The sequence below is a fragment of the Cervus canadensis genome, chromosome 15 (assembly GCF_019320065.1).
Source record: "Cervus canadensis isolate Bull #8, Minnesota chromosome 15, ASM1932006v1, whole genome shotgun sequence".
In the NCBI taxonomy this organism is placed as follows: Eukaryota; Metazoa; Chordata; class Mammalia; order Artiodactyla; family Cervidae; genus Cervus; species Cervus canadensis.
Window position 1 is genome coordinate 41973916 of NC_057400.1, and position 14623 is coordinate 41988538.

At 34.0% G+C, this 14623-nt stretch overlaps 1 protein-coding gene across 6 annotated transcripts in view; it reads left to right on the forward strand.

The window, feature by feature from the left end:
- Window positions 1-14623, forward strand: part of SLC4A10 (solute carrier family 4 member 10) — a 336246-nt gene that overhangs the window by 280912 nt on the left and 40711 nt on the right. For all 6 annotated transcript variants that reach the window (XM_043488151.1, XM_043488153.1, XM_043488154.1 and 3 more), the window contains one exon: window positions 10776-10881. In XM_043488151.1, the coding sequence (XP_043344086.1) occupies window positions 10776-10881 (106 nt within the window). The remainder of the gene's footprint in view (window positions 1-10775; window positions 10882-14623) is intronic.

Sequence of the window (14623 nt, forward strand, 5' to 3'; positions counted from 1 at the left end):
CATATATTTGTGAATTTTTTAGTTTCTTTCTGTTTTTTATTTCTAGTTTCATTGCACTGTGCTTTGAAAGACACTTACTTTGATTTCAGTCTTCTCAAATTTGTTAAGACTAGGTTGTGACCTAAAATGTGATCTTTTATGGAGAATGGTTTGTATGTGCTTGAAAAGACTGTATATTCTGCTGCTGTTGGATGAAATGCCTTGTATATGATATTCGGTTCATTTGGTCTATAGTATTTTACAAATCCTCTGTTTCCTTATTCATCTTCTATCTGGATTCTATCCATTACTTAGAGTAAGATGTTGAAATCTCCTAATATTATTGTGTTACTATCTATCTTTCCCTTCAGTTCTGTCAGTGTTTCCTTCCTATATTTGGGTGCTCTGCTATTAGGTACATATATCTTTTTAATTGTTATATCAACCCAATTAATTGACCCTTTTATCATTTATCATGTCCTTCCTTGTCTCTTTTGACAGTTTTTGACTTAAAGTCTATTTTGTCTAATATGATTATGGCCCACCCTGGCCCCTGCTCTTTCAGTTACTATTTGCATATTTTTTTCTATACTTTAACTTTCACTCTATGTGTGTTCCTAAATCAAAAATCTTTTCTAGAGAGCATATAGTTGGATTTTTTAAAATCCATTTAACCACTCTGTATCTTCTGATTAGGGAGTAAAATTCATTTACATTTAAGTAGTTATTGATAGAGAAGAACTTACTATTGCCATTTTGTTAGTTATTTTCTGTCTTATATTTATCCTTCACCCTCTTTCCTCTCTTTTTTTCTTCCTTTGTGTTTTGTTGATTCCTTTTGGTAGTGATATGTTTTGATCCCTTTTTAATTTTCTTTTGTGGATGTCCTACACAAAATGGTACTTTCTTGGTGGTTACCATTGGGCTTACATAAAGCATCATATATTTACAACAATCTATTTTAAGCTGGTAAAACAACTTTAATTGCATATAAATACTCTTCACATTGACTCCCTCTTCTTTATACTTTCTGTTACTGATGTCAAAACATTACATCCTTCTAAATTATGTATCCATTAACATATTTTTATAGTAATAGTTTTTAAAAATACTTTTGTCTTTCAACCCCTATACCAGAATTAAAAGTGATTTATGTACCATTATTACAGTATTTTGTATTTGTCTGTATATTTACCTTTACTAGCAAGCTTTATACTTCCATATGCTCTTATGTTGTTGTTCAGCATCCTTTTGTTTGAGCTTGATGGAATTCCTTTAGCATTTCTTGTAGGCAGTTATAGTGATGATGAACTCCCTCACCTTTTTTTTTTTAAAAAACATGGGAAGGTTTTATTTTTCCTTCATTTTTCAAGTACCACTTTTTTTTTTTTGCTACATATAGTGCTCTTGTTTGGCAGTTTTTCCCATTTAGCACCTTGAATATATCATCTCACTGCCTTCTGGCCTGTAGAGTTCCTGCTGAAAAATTCACTGATAGTATTATGGGACTTCTCTTGCACATGGTGATTTACTTTTCTCTTGTTGCTGTGAGAATTTTATCTGTATTTTCCTTTTGACAGTTTGATTATAATGTGTCTTAGTGTGGATTTCTTTGGATTTACTATGGTTGGAATCCATTGGGTTTCTTTTTTTTTTTTTCATTGGGTTTCTTAAATATGGATATAATTTCCTTCCTTAGTTTTGGAAAGTTTGGGGGCACTATTTCTTTAAATAAGCTTTCTGTCACTTATACTCTTTCTTCTTCCAGGGCTCCCATGATGCGTATATTGATTTGCTTATGATATCCCATGTGTTCCTCAGGCTTTCTTCACTCTGTTTCATTCTTTTTTCTGATCTAGTCTTCTGACTGGATAATTTCAAGTGACCTGTCCTCAAGTTCACTGATTCTTTCTTCAGCTTAATTGAACCTAATGTTAAATCCTCCTACTGAATTTTTTTACTTCAATTATTGTATTCTTTAGTTCCAAATTTTCTGTTTTGTTCTTTTTAATATTTTCTTTTTTGCTGATATTTTCATTTTGTTTATGCATCATTTTCTTGATCACATAGAGTATCTTTATAATGGTTATTTTAATTCTCTGTCAGGTAATTTATATGCCTCCATTTCTTTAAGATTAATTTGATTAATTTTATTCTTTTGGGTCATGTTTCCCTGTTTCTTCATGTATCCCATAACTTTGTTTTAGGATTGGCACACGACATAAAAGCCACATCTCATAGCCTTTATAGACTGGCCCTTTCTGCAGAAGACTTCTAATCAGCTTGACTAGAGATTCTGGGGGTCTCTGTAACCTTTTCTTAGAGGGAAGGGAATGCAAATTCTTTGAGCCTGTGTGTGAAGTTTCTCAATTAGGTAGAATTGGCTGATTTCTTTTTCCAGGGACTCATAATTTTTTGCTCTACCTGGGGTCACTCTGTGGTACTGCAAGTTCTCTGGTTTTATAATATGTGTTTATGTCCAGTTGTGTCTAGTTCTTCATGACCCCATGGACTATAGCCTGTCAGGCCCTCTGTCCGTGGAATTTCCCAGGCAAGAATACTGGAGTGGATTGCCATTTTCTGTTCCAGAGGATCTTCTTGACTCATGGATTGAACCTGCATCTCCTGCAGGTCCTGCATTGGCAGGCAGATTCTTTACCACCGCACCACCTAGGAAGTCCTGGTTTTACAGTAGCAAGCTGCTATGATGTCCCTTGTTCTCAGAGGCCTCCAGATTTCTGCTGTGTGCTGACTCCCCATCAGCGTCCTAAGTTAGGTGAGACAGATACCAGCCCCTTCTGCACTCTTTTAAAGAGCGTGAACATCAGACATATGCTCCTTTCACTCCTTCCAGAGGGAGAAGCCTCAGATTGTTCTCCTACCCCTAACTGCATTGAGCCATCCTAGTCCCTGAAAGCCAGTTTATCCATTCTTCTTTGTTCTCAGTGGCACCAAGGCATCCAAACTGCAGTGGTTCTGTCAGGGTTCTGAATTAGACAAGACAGATACCAGTTCCTCAATAGCCCTCTGAAGAGCTGGAACGTCAGACACAGCCTCTACTTTTCTCCTCACCCCCACTGTAAAATGTGTGAGCCGGGTTATTCTCTACCACTGCTGAACTGTGCCAGCTTAGAAAAGGGGCTGAGGCAATCGAAGTGAAATTGCCCTTCTTACCCATTTGAATGTGGCTTTTCACAGCTTTGCACTCTGGTACTGCAACATCTTGACTAGATTCTAGAATTCTCATTACAGTATTTTGGTCCATATATTGTTAAATTGCAGTTTCTGTGGGGGAAAGAGAGTGGAACTTTCCATTCATCCATCTTGTGATTCACTTCCTCTGTGATCTACTCTTGGGCTCTACTACATTTGTCATTCTGAGAGTCCTTTCACTGCTTTCTGAGGTTGGAAGCCCACTTTCCTTCATCCCATATCTTATTGTTTACTTACAAGTTATGCTTTCTAATTAATGACACATGCACAAAAAACTAAAATCTGCAAAGAATAAACTTTTTGTTTTCATTCCTCCTTATATTTGATTTGGTGATTTCACTCAATAGAGACCTCTAGGTCCAAAGTAATTTTGCCTTACAGTATTGATGGTATTGCTTAGAGAAAAGACTGAGGCTATGCTTGGAGCGGTATGTATGTAAGTCTCTAGCAGTTGGGGATGGATTTCTGGTATCAACTATTGTATAGTCAAACTTTAAACAAGTTCTCATGTTTTTGGCTCCAGCTGTTTACTCTGTTTCTTTTTTGAGTATAAACTCTTCTCTTAGTCAAGACCCTCCTTGATATTCTACTCAGGAGGCCAGCTCCCTCTTTTACTGCAGTTGGAAGTGTATATATACACACACACACACATATATATATCCTATGTAAATATATATATCCTATATAAATTTATAAATTTCATATATATAAATACATATATCTGTTCATATATAAATATATACATATATTTATGAGTGAGTTAGTAAGAGAGGACTACCTAGGTTTAAATTCTGGCTCTGGAGTTTCTAGCTGTGTAAACTTGGCCATGTCACTTGTGTCTCAATATAGTGTCTCAATATATTCATGTGACAACCTAGTTTAAGGATTAAATGTAAAGGTACTATTATTGTTAGTATTTCTCTTCTGTTCTGCTTTTTCAAAAATCCTATTTTCATATGACTTCCATATTCCATTTGTTCACATATTTCTCTTTTTGATGTTTCTCCTCATGTCTCTTTTTATATTATTCCTTAGCTTAGTGAATTCTAGGTAATAACAAAATAAACATGTGTGTTCAGTCCTCTTTTTTAAGCTAGAAGCCAAATCTGATTTTTAATTTTAGAAAATATTCAGTGATTTAATGGTTTTAATGTAATTTTAATAATTCAATCTATTTTTAAATGAAATTATTCTTTCTATTCATATATTATCTTTACTATATTTGCCTAGTGATCTAGTGACTCAGAGTCAAAGTTGAATGGGAATTTTCTTTCTTTTGATAGATTCTTAGTAATAGTAGTGAAACTATTTTAATGCTGGTCAGAATTTAATTCTCTTTAAAGAACTGGAAACAAAAGAAAAAAGAATATCAGCATGTTAGAGAAAAGCCTATTGTTCTTTTTTGTATTACATCAATTGAAAGTTAACAGTTTTATTACAGATTATGAAAAACCAAAAAATGAACCGGAAAATAATGATGATAATCATGATGATGATAGGAGCAACAATTATAAAATGCATACATGTATACATGCCATTTAATATATATCATGTTACATATTCGTCATAATAGCTCTGCTAGATAGGCATTTCAGTCCTCATTTTACTTTATGAGGAAACCAAGGTTCAGAGTACTTAAATAACTTTCCCATGCCACACAACCAGTAAAGCACAAAGCTTTCTGACACAAAGGGCTGTGTTCTGTGATTATGTACAACTAATCTGGGGCTTGGGAACCTATAGATTTGAACAAATTGCATTAATGAGTGACTATTACTGCCTCTCAAAGACCTTTGTTTCCCTTTTGCTATGTCTCCTCCCTCTGATACCACAGTGGTCACTGCAGCTACTCATAGTGGCTGATGCTTCCTTCTCTCATTCCCTTAAAATCCTCATTAACAACTTTCTCATTGGAATCTTCTGTTTTTTAGTGCCCCAGTCCCAAGTGAGCCCAGGTAGGAATACATCCTTAGTGAGACTAGGAGCAGGCCTGTCTGTGTTGCTCAAGTCAAGTAGAATTTCTTATAATCATAGACACTGAGTATGCTTTGAAAAATGAATGAGTACTGATAAAAAAGAACAGACTAAAATTCCTGATGTAGAAAGAGAGACTGTAGCTTAGGCAAAGGAATTTATCAAGTAGAAACTGTAATATATTTTCCTATAGAAATAATGGTTGTTGAGTTCTACAGTTCAATTAATATCACTAAAATAGTAGTCCAACCTATTTTTAAGTTTTGTAGTATATGTGGGTTAACCTGGGAGCTCAAATACAATTTGTATAAAATGCTTCTAGAAAAAACAAGACCCCTATATATGCTGTCTACAAGAGACCCACCTCAAAACAAGAGACACATACAGACTAAAAGTGAAGGGCTGGAAAAAAATATTTCATGCAAACGGAGACCAAAAGAAAGCAGGAGTCGCAATACTCATATCAGATAAAATAGACTTTCAAATAAAGGATGTGAAAAGAGACAAAGAAGGACACTACATAATGATCAAAGGATCAATCAAAGAAGAAGATATAACAATTATAAATATATATGCACCCAACATAGGAGCACCGCAATATGTACGGCAAACGCTAACGAGTATGAAAGAGGAAATTAATAGTAACACAATAATAGTGGGAGACTTTAATACCCCACTCACAACTATGGATAGATCAACTAAACAGAAAATTAACAAGGAAACACAAACCTTAAATGACACAATGGACCAGCTAGACCTAATTGATATCTATAGGACATTTCACCCCAAAACAATCAACTTCACCTTTTTCTCAAGTGCACACGGAACATTCTCCAGAATAGATCACATCCTGGGCCATAAATCTGGTCTTGGAAAATTCAAAAAAATTGAAATCATTCCAGTCATCTTTTCTGACCACAGTGCAGTAAGATTAGATCTCAATTACAGGAAAAAAATTGTTAAAACTTCAAACATATGGAGGCTAAATGACACGCTTCTGAATAACCAACAAATCATAGAAGAAATCAAAAAAGAAATCAAAATAAGTATAGAAATGAATGAAAATGAAAACACAACAACCCAAAACCTATGGGACACTGTAAAAGCAGTGCTAAGGGGAAGGTTCATAGCATTACAGGCTTACATCAAGAAACAAGAAAAAAACCAAATAAATAACCTAACTCTACACCTAAAGCAATTAGAGAAGGAAGAAATGAAGAACCCCAGGGTTAGCAGAAGGAAAGAAATCTTAAAAATTAGGGCAGAAATAAATGCAAAAGAAACTAAAGAGACCATAGCAAAAATCAACAAAGCTAAAAGCTGGTTTTTTGAAAAAATAAACAAAATTGACAAACCATTAGCAAGACTCATTAAGAAACAAAGAGAGAAGAACCAAATTAACAAAATTAGAAGTGAAAATGGAGAGATCACAACAGACAACACTGAAATACAAAGGATCATAAGAGACTACTACCAGCAGCTCTATGCCAATAAAATGGACAACTTGGATGAAATGGACAAATTCTTAGAAAAGTATAACTTTCCAAAACTGAACCAGGAAGAAATAGAAGATCTTAACAGACCCATCACAAGCAAGGAAATTGAAACTGTAATCAGAAATCTTCCAGCAAACAAAAGCCCAGGACCAGATGGCTTCACAGCTGAATTCTACCAAAAATTTAGAGAAGAGCTAACACCTATCTTACTCAAACTCTTCCAGAAAATTGCAGATGAAGGTAAGCTTCCAAACTCATTCTATGAGGCCACCATCACCCTAATTCCAAAACCAGACAAAGATGCCACAAAAAAAGAAAACTACAGGCCAATATCACTGATGAACATAGATGCAAAAATCCTTAACAAAATTCTAGCAAACAGAATCCAACAACATATTAAAAAAATCATACACCATGACCAAGTGGGCTTTATCCCAGGAATGCAAGGATTCTTTAATATCCGCAAATCAATCAATGTAATACACCACATTAACAAATTGAAAGATAAAAACCATATGATTATCTCAATAGATGCAGAGAAAGCCTTTGACAAAATTCAACACTCATTTATGATTAAAACTCTCCAAAAAGCAGGAATAGAAGGAACATACCTCAACATAATAAAAGCTATATATGACAAACCCACAGCAAGCATCACCCTCAATGGTGAAAAATTGAAAGCATTTCCCCTGAAATCAGGAACAAGACAAGGGTGCCCACTCTCACCACTACTATTCAACATAGTGTTGGAAGTTTTGGCCACAGCAATCAGAGCAGAAAAAGAAGTAAAAGGAATCCAGATAGGAAAAGAAGAAGTGAAACTCTCACTGTTTGCGGATGACATGATCCTCTACATAGAAAACCCTAAAGACTCTACCAGAAAATTACTAGAGCTAATCAATGAATATAGTAAAGTTGCAGGATATAAAATTAACACACAGAAATCCCTTGCATTCCTATATACTAACAATGAAAAAACAGAAAGAGAAATTAAGGAAACAATACCATTCACCATTGCAACAAAAAGAATAAAATACTTAGGAGTATATCTACCTAAAGAAACAAAGGACCTATACATAGAAAACTATAAAACACTGATGAAAAAAATCAAAGAGGACACAAACAGATGGAGAAACATACCGTGTTCATGGATTGGAAGAATCAATATTGTCAAAATGGCTATTCTACCCAAAGCAGTCTATAGATTCAATGCAATCCCTATCAAGCTACCAACGGTATTTTTCACAGAACTAGAACAAAGAATTTCCAATTTGTATGGAAATACAAAAAACCTCGAATAGCCAAAGTAATCTTGAGAAAGAAAGAATGGAACTGGAGGAATCACCTGCCTGACTTCAGACTCTACTACAAAGCCACAGTCATCAAGACAGTATGGTACTGCACAAAGACAAGAATATAGATCAATGGAACAGAATAAAAGCCCAGAGATAAATCCACGAACCTATGGACACCTTATCTTTGACAAGAGGCAAGGATATACAATGGAAAAAAGACAACCTCTTTAACAGTGGTGCTGGGAAAACTGGTCAACCACTTGCAAAAGAATGAAACTAGAACACTTTCTAACACCATACACAAAAATAAACTCAAAATGGATTAAAGATCTAAATGTAAGACCAGAAACTATAAAACTCCTAGAGGAGAACATAGGCAAAACACTCTCCGACATAAATCACAGCAAGATCCTCTATGACCCACCTCCCAGAATATTGGAAATAAAAGCAAAACTAAACAAATGGGACCTAATGAAACTTAAAAGCTTTTGCACTACAAAGGAAACTATAAGTAAGGTGAAAAGACAGCCCTCAGATTGGGAGAAAATAATAGCAAATGAAGAAACGGACAAAGGATTAATCTCAAAAATATACAAGCAACTCCTGAAGCTCAATTCCAGAAAAATAAATGACCCAATCAAAAAATGGGCCAAAGAACTAAACAGACATTTCTCCAAAGAAGACATACAGATGGCTAACAAACACATGAAAAGATGCTCAACATCACTCATTATTAGAGAAATGCAAATCAAAACCACAATGAGGTACCATTACACGCCAGTCAGGATGGCTGCTATCCAAAAGTCTACAAGCAATAAATGCTGGAGAGGGTGTGGAGAAAAGGGAACCCTCTTACACTGTTGGTGGGAATGCAAACTAGTACAGCCACTATGGAGAACAGTGTGGAGATTTCTTAAAAAACTGGAAATAGAACTGCCATATGACCCAGCAATCCCACTTCTGGGCATACACACTGAGGAAACCAGATCTGAAAGAGACACGTGCACCCCAATGTTCATCGCAGCACTGTTTATAATAGCCAGGACATGGAAGCAACCTAGATGCCCATCAGCAGATGAATGGATAAGGAAGCTGTGGTACATATACACCATGGAATATTACTCAGCCATTAAAAAGAATTCATTTGAACCAGTCCTAATGAGATGGATGAAGCTGGAGCCCATTATACAGAGTGAAGTAAGCCAGAAAGATAAAGAACATTACAGCATACTAACACATATATATGGAATTTAGAAAGGTGATAACGATAACCCTATATGCAAAACAGAAAAAGAGACACAGAAATACAGAACAGACTTTTGAACTCTGTGGGAGAATGTGAGGGTGGGATATTTCAAAAGAACAGCATGTATACCATCTATGGTGAAACAGATCACCAGCCCAGGTGGGATGCATGAGACAAGTGCTCGGGCCTGGTGCACTGGGAAGACCCAGAGGAATCGGGTGGAGAGGGAGGTGGGAGGGGGGATTGGGATTGGGAATACATGTAAATCCATGGCTGATTCATATCAATGTATGACAAAACCCACTGGAAAAAAAAATAATAATAATAAAAAAAATAAAATTTAAAAAAAAAATGCTTCTAGAAGAAAATGCTCTCTGAAGGGCAAATAATAGACTTAATGAGTTTTTTTAAACAAACCATTTATAAATTGAAGTTAACATCTAAGACCATTAACTTGTTGATAATCTTTGCTTGTGTCTTCTCATTTACTTACACAGTTATAAAGAATGTGATAGCAAAAGCTGTTTTTTATTACATAGTAGTAACAGTTGCCCAGATCTTTCCTATTCTTTCTGCTCTTACCCTCAGCATTCACCATGTTACCTTGTATGTAGTTGTTGATTTTCAGTCACTCACCTTGTGTCCTACTCTTTGCAACCCCATGGAATGCAGCAGGCCAGGTTTCCTTGTCCTCCACTATCTCTCAGAGTCTGCCCAAACTCACGTCTGTTGAGTCAGAGATGCCATCCAACCATCTCATCCTCTGTTGTCCTTTTCTCCTCCTGCCCTCAATCTTTACCAATATCAGGGTCTTTTCTAATGAGTTGGCTCTTTGCATCAGGTGGTCAAGGTATTGGAGCTTCAGCTTCAGCATCAGTCCTTCCAATGAGTATGCGGATGACAGAGGATTGATTTTCTTTTCTCACTGGATTGCTCTTATCCTCAGCATTCATTTTGTTACCTTGTATATATAGTAGCTCTTCAAAAGATTTTTGCATACTGATTGTTTGATTTTTAATAAGGCTATCACTCATCACAAAGAAAAGTATATCCTGAGATACACAGGGTTCTTACTTCAACTTAGCTTTAATTTTAAATTACATAGCATAATTCTAAGTGATCTCTAGAATATAAAATATATATATAAACATATATGATATGTTTTTACAATATTAATAAAAATAAATTATAAAAAGACATTTGGATGTTTATCATTTTTTCCCACTTATAATTCAGGGGTAAGTGGTTGTTGTAAAATTTAGAAAGCATCTTGATTTAAAAGGCCCCCAAAGCCTTGTATTCTAACCTATACTTTAAATAATTTCCTCTGACTAGAACAGAGAGGGAATGACCTCTCATTCCAGGAAACATTAAAAGTGCTGTAATGTCCTAGTAATGTATCTATCATATGTCTGAAAATAGTATGTTTTGGAATATTTAGAATGACCTAACTACTTATCTCTCAGATGGAAGAAGGCTGTGACTGGGGAAGAAGGACCACTTACACATCTATTTTAAGTCTGGTCACAAAAAGATACTTACTTCATAAAAGATACTGTTTTGTCTTTGCAGATGTAATTGTGTGGAACCACATAATCCTAGTAATAATACATTGAAGGAATGGAGGGAGTCCAATATTTCTGCCTCCGACATAATTTGGGAGAACCTAACTGTTTCGGTAAGTGAAACATGTCTTGAATCTTATTACTGTAAGGTCTTTTTTGACATTTTGAATGAATTATTGCCACTAAAGTAAATTATTCTAAATAAATACTATTACAAAAGTGACAGTTTTATTTCATCCATTCAAATATGCATAAGTTAACTGGGGGTTTTCTTTCATTATTAAACTTTTCCAGTAGTTAGTAGTCCTGAATTACTCTAAAAGCACACATATATGGCATAATGTGACTAGATTAACTGAAAGCATGTTAAATAAGAGTAATGTTGACCTAAATTAAACCATATGACAGACCTAAGTCAGCCTCTGTGTAAAGAATGTTTTTACTTCACTCCATAATACTGCTCCAGCTGTTCAGAATATGTTGAGGGGGAAGGGATGTTTGTTAGTATTTTGGTATAAATATTGAACTTTTGGGGAAAACCAAAGTCACTTTTCTTAAAATTCTGGCACCTCCCTCAGAAAGAGTTTTCTCACTTCCATTTTCTCCTTATCTTCCTTCCATTTAAGAAAGAGAATGACAACATATTTTTCATCTATCAAAGTTAAATCTTATACCTTTAAAAATATTTCTGTCTTTCCTTTTTTTAACGATATCTTTCCCCCCCCTCATAGTTGAATGTCTCTATTTTTCTTAATCTCTTGTAATATTTGTGCACACCTATTTCCATCTATATTTACATCCTTTACTTCTGGTCAGTCAAATCTCATAATTGGAAAAATGGAAAGATTCTGCTTTTAATAAGTATTAAAATCTGAGTCATTCTAGTTTCTTTTCTATTCTTCTCAGTTACAAACATTACAGTCTAAAGCTTCTGCCAATTTACCTACTTGTATAAGCTCAAATCCCATTACAACCATCAGCATAAAACTATATGAGTTCTAGTTCATTTTAGGAGAAACACATTTTAGCATGTGAGCCAGTTAGTGATATACACAAACCTTTTTTGTTGTACAATTATAAAACTCTAAACTCGATTCTTACAAGAACACTTGACCTGTTGCCTATTTTTCTTACTTTTCCTCATTAAGTAATTTTTTCAGAATCAAAATTTAAAAAATTCTGTCTTTGACCTATATTTTACTACCTTTCTTCTTACCCTAGTCATTTGCTCTAAAATGTCTTCACTTTCATTTTTTTTCTGTTATAGTTAACATTTATTCTGTTGTATTTTTCCTTAGAAAAAAGATTACCAAACTTCTCCCTTTCAGAGAGCCGTTTAAATTGACCAATAAAAGAAATGATGAGCTAAACAAGAAAGAATGCTACAGTTGTTCAGAATTTAGACATGGTTGATCCATTCAGCAATGCATCTTCCATTTATATTCCCCTTTTATAAACTATAAGGATATTATATTTTAAGAGATCCTTGCTTTTGTCCCTCATCTTGGTGTCCCCTACAATACACTTACCCAATAATTTCATCTTTAAATTATTTAATGTGATAATTTAATCTATGTGTTTTGTAGTCTTGAATAATTTAATGTTAAATAATAATATTTATTACATATAGTAGCAAATCCTGAATCATAAATTTCTAAGAGACTCATAGCACAATTGATCTACCTAGGCATGAGTTAATTTTAAATATTAGAAGTTTTAGGGTCAAGCAGAGTATAGTGAAAAATATTTTGCAATCAAACAAAGCAAATCTAATCCTGAGGTTATTTTTTTTTTCCTTTGTTAAGTTCTGCACTAGGTGTTAACATTCTGGCAGAAATTTTCATATTATTTTTCATTAGGTAAAAGCACTGTTTGCAATGAATAATTGCTAATCTTGACCAGAAATAGCGCTTATCACCAAAGGGTATTCTACATAATGAAAAAAACTTACAATTTTAAGTCATTGAGGGCCGTAATGATTTGTCTTAATTGTTATTCTATTTTTTTCTCAGCATAACCATCAGGATCATTAAAAGCATTTTATTAATTTTATTAACAGTGCTAATGGCTGTTATAACTAGTTTTGTAAAAATGGTCATGTAATATTTACTCTGTGTATTAGTCACTTGATAATTTTTAATTGAATTGTTACATATCTCATGAACTGTAATTTTTACCTTGCTAACTCAGCAATGGCAAGAACTTTAGCTTTCTTTGATTCTCCCAAATAACTATATGCATAGTAAGTGTTCAATAAACATTTAATGATTATTTTGAAAAGCAATCTCAAATCACAGATTTACTATTTAATGTAAATGTCTTGGTTTATTTTGTTTTCTAGCTTTATTGAGGTATAATTGACAAATAAAAATTATATATTTAAAGTATAAAATATGTTTTGATGAATGTATACAAGGTGAATGAGTACCACAATCAAGCTAATTAACACACATATCACTTCACATAAGCAACCTTTTTACTTGGTGAAAACAATTAAGATCTACTCTCCCAGCAATTTCAGTTAATGCAATATTATTAACCATAGTCACTGTATTATACATTAGCACTTCATAATTTATTTATCCAGCACAACTGAAACTTTGTTCCCTTCAACCAATATTTCCCCATTTTTCCTCTCTCCCTAGTCATTGGTAACTATCATTCTGCTCTCTGCTTCTGAGTTTGACTTTTAGCTTCCACATGGAAGATAAATCATACAGTATTTATCTTTCTGTGTCTGACTTGTTTCAATTAGCATGTCTTACAGGTTCATTCATGTTGTTGCAGTGATAATGTTTCCTTCCTTTTTAAGGGTGAATGGTATTCTATTGTATATTTATACTATAGTTTCTTAATTCAGTCATCCATTGTCCGACATCTAGGTTATTTCCCTATCTTGACTATTGTGAATAATGCTTAATTCAAGTGTTTTATAGCAAGCTAGAGTACTTAGGTTTCTATGTTTATATGTATATTTTAGCAGTATATCAAAATCTGTCATTATAAGGAATTCCTAGACAAGGTTTAAAATATTCACAGTCAATTAACTAGCAATTGGTTAAGAATTGTTTCAATGCCAGAATTACATATTTAGCTTATACATAAATAAGGGGCAGGACACTAATGCCAACTCTAATTTCTTATTTTATCAAACTTAATTTTTACCAACTTATAAAATTGTTGAAGCTTAAAACGTGTTGAAGAATAATTAGTAGAAATGAGTTTGTCAACAAGCATTTTTTTCATTTTTGTAAGTGAAACCATATGTGAGACTCAAAATAAGAGAACAGGATTTAGATTTAGTTTTCTCTTCCAAATCTCAGGACTTTGTGTGTGTGTGTGTGTGTGTGTGTGTTTAAGGGTACAGTTGGTATAAACCAGAAAATAAATGTAGAATATAGTAGCTCACAATTTTTCCTTTTTAAATAACATACTGCCCCACTAAAAGAAAGAAAAATGTACTTTTCAAATTTGCTTTGAATTAAAGTGACGAGGCAGGCTAACGGTAATGTATTATAGCTTATAAGACACTTAAATAATTCTTTAAATGGTTTCTATATTATTAAGAATTTGAGACCAAGACTCAACCAAGTCCAAGACTTGGAAGACTTTTATATCTGCACAAAAGATTGAAGATGATCACAAATATATAGGTAATGTGTTTACAAAGGAACTTTTAGCTCCTCTTTGTATTTATCCATTCTTCTTTTTTTAAATTTACTTTTAATTGGAGGATAATTGCTTTACAGTGTTGTGTTAGTTTCTGCCATACAACAGCATGAATCAGCCATAAGTACACATATACCTGCTCCCTCTTGAACTTCTCCCCCAACATCCCACCTCTCTAGGTCACCA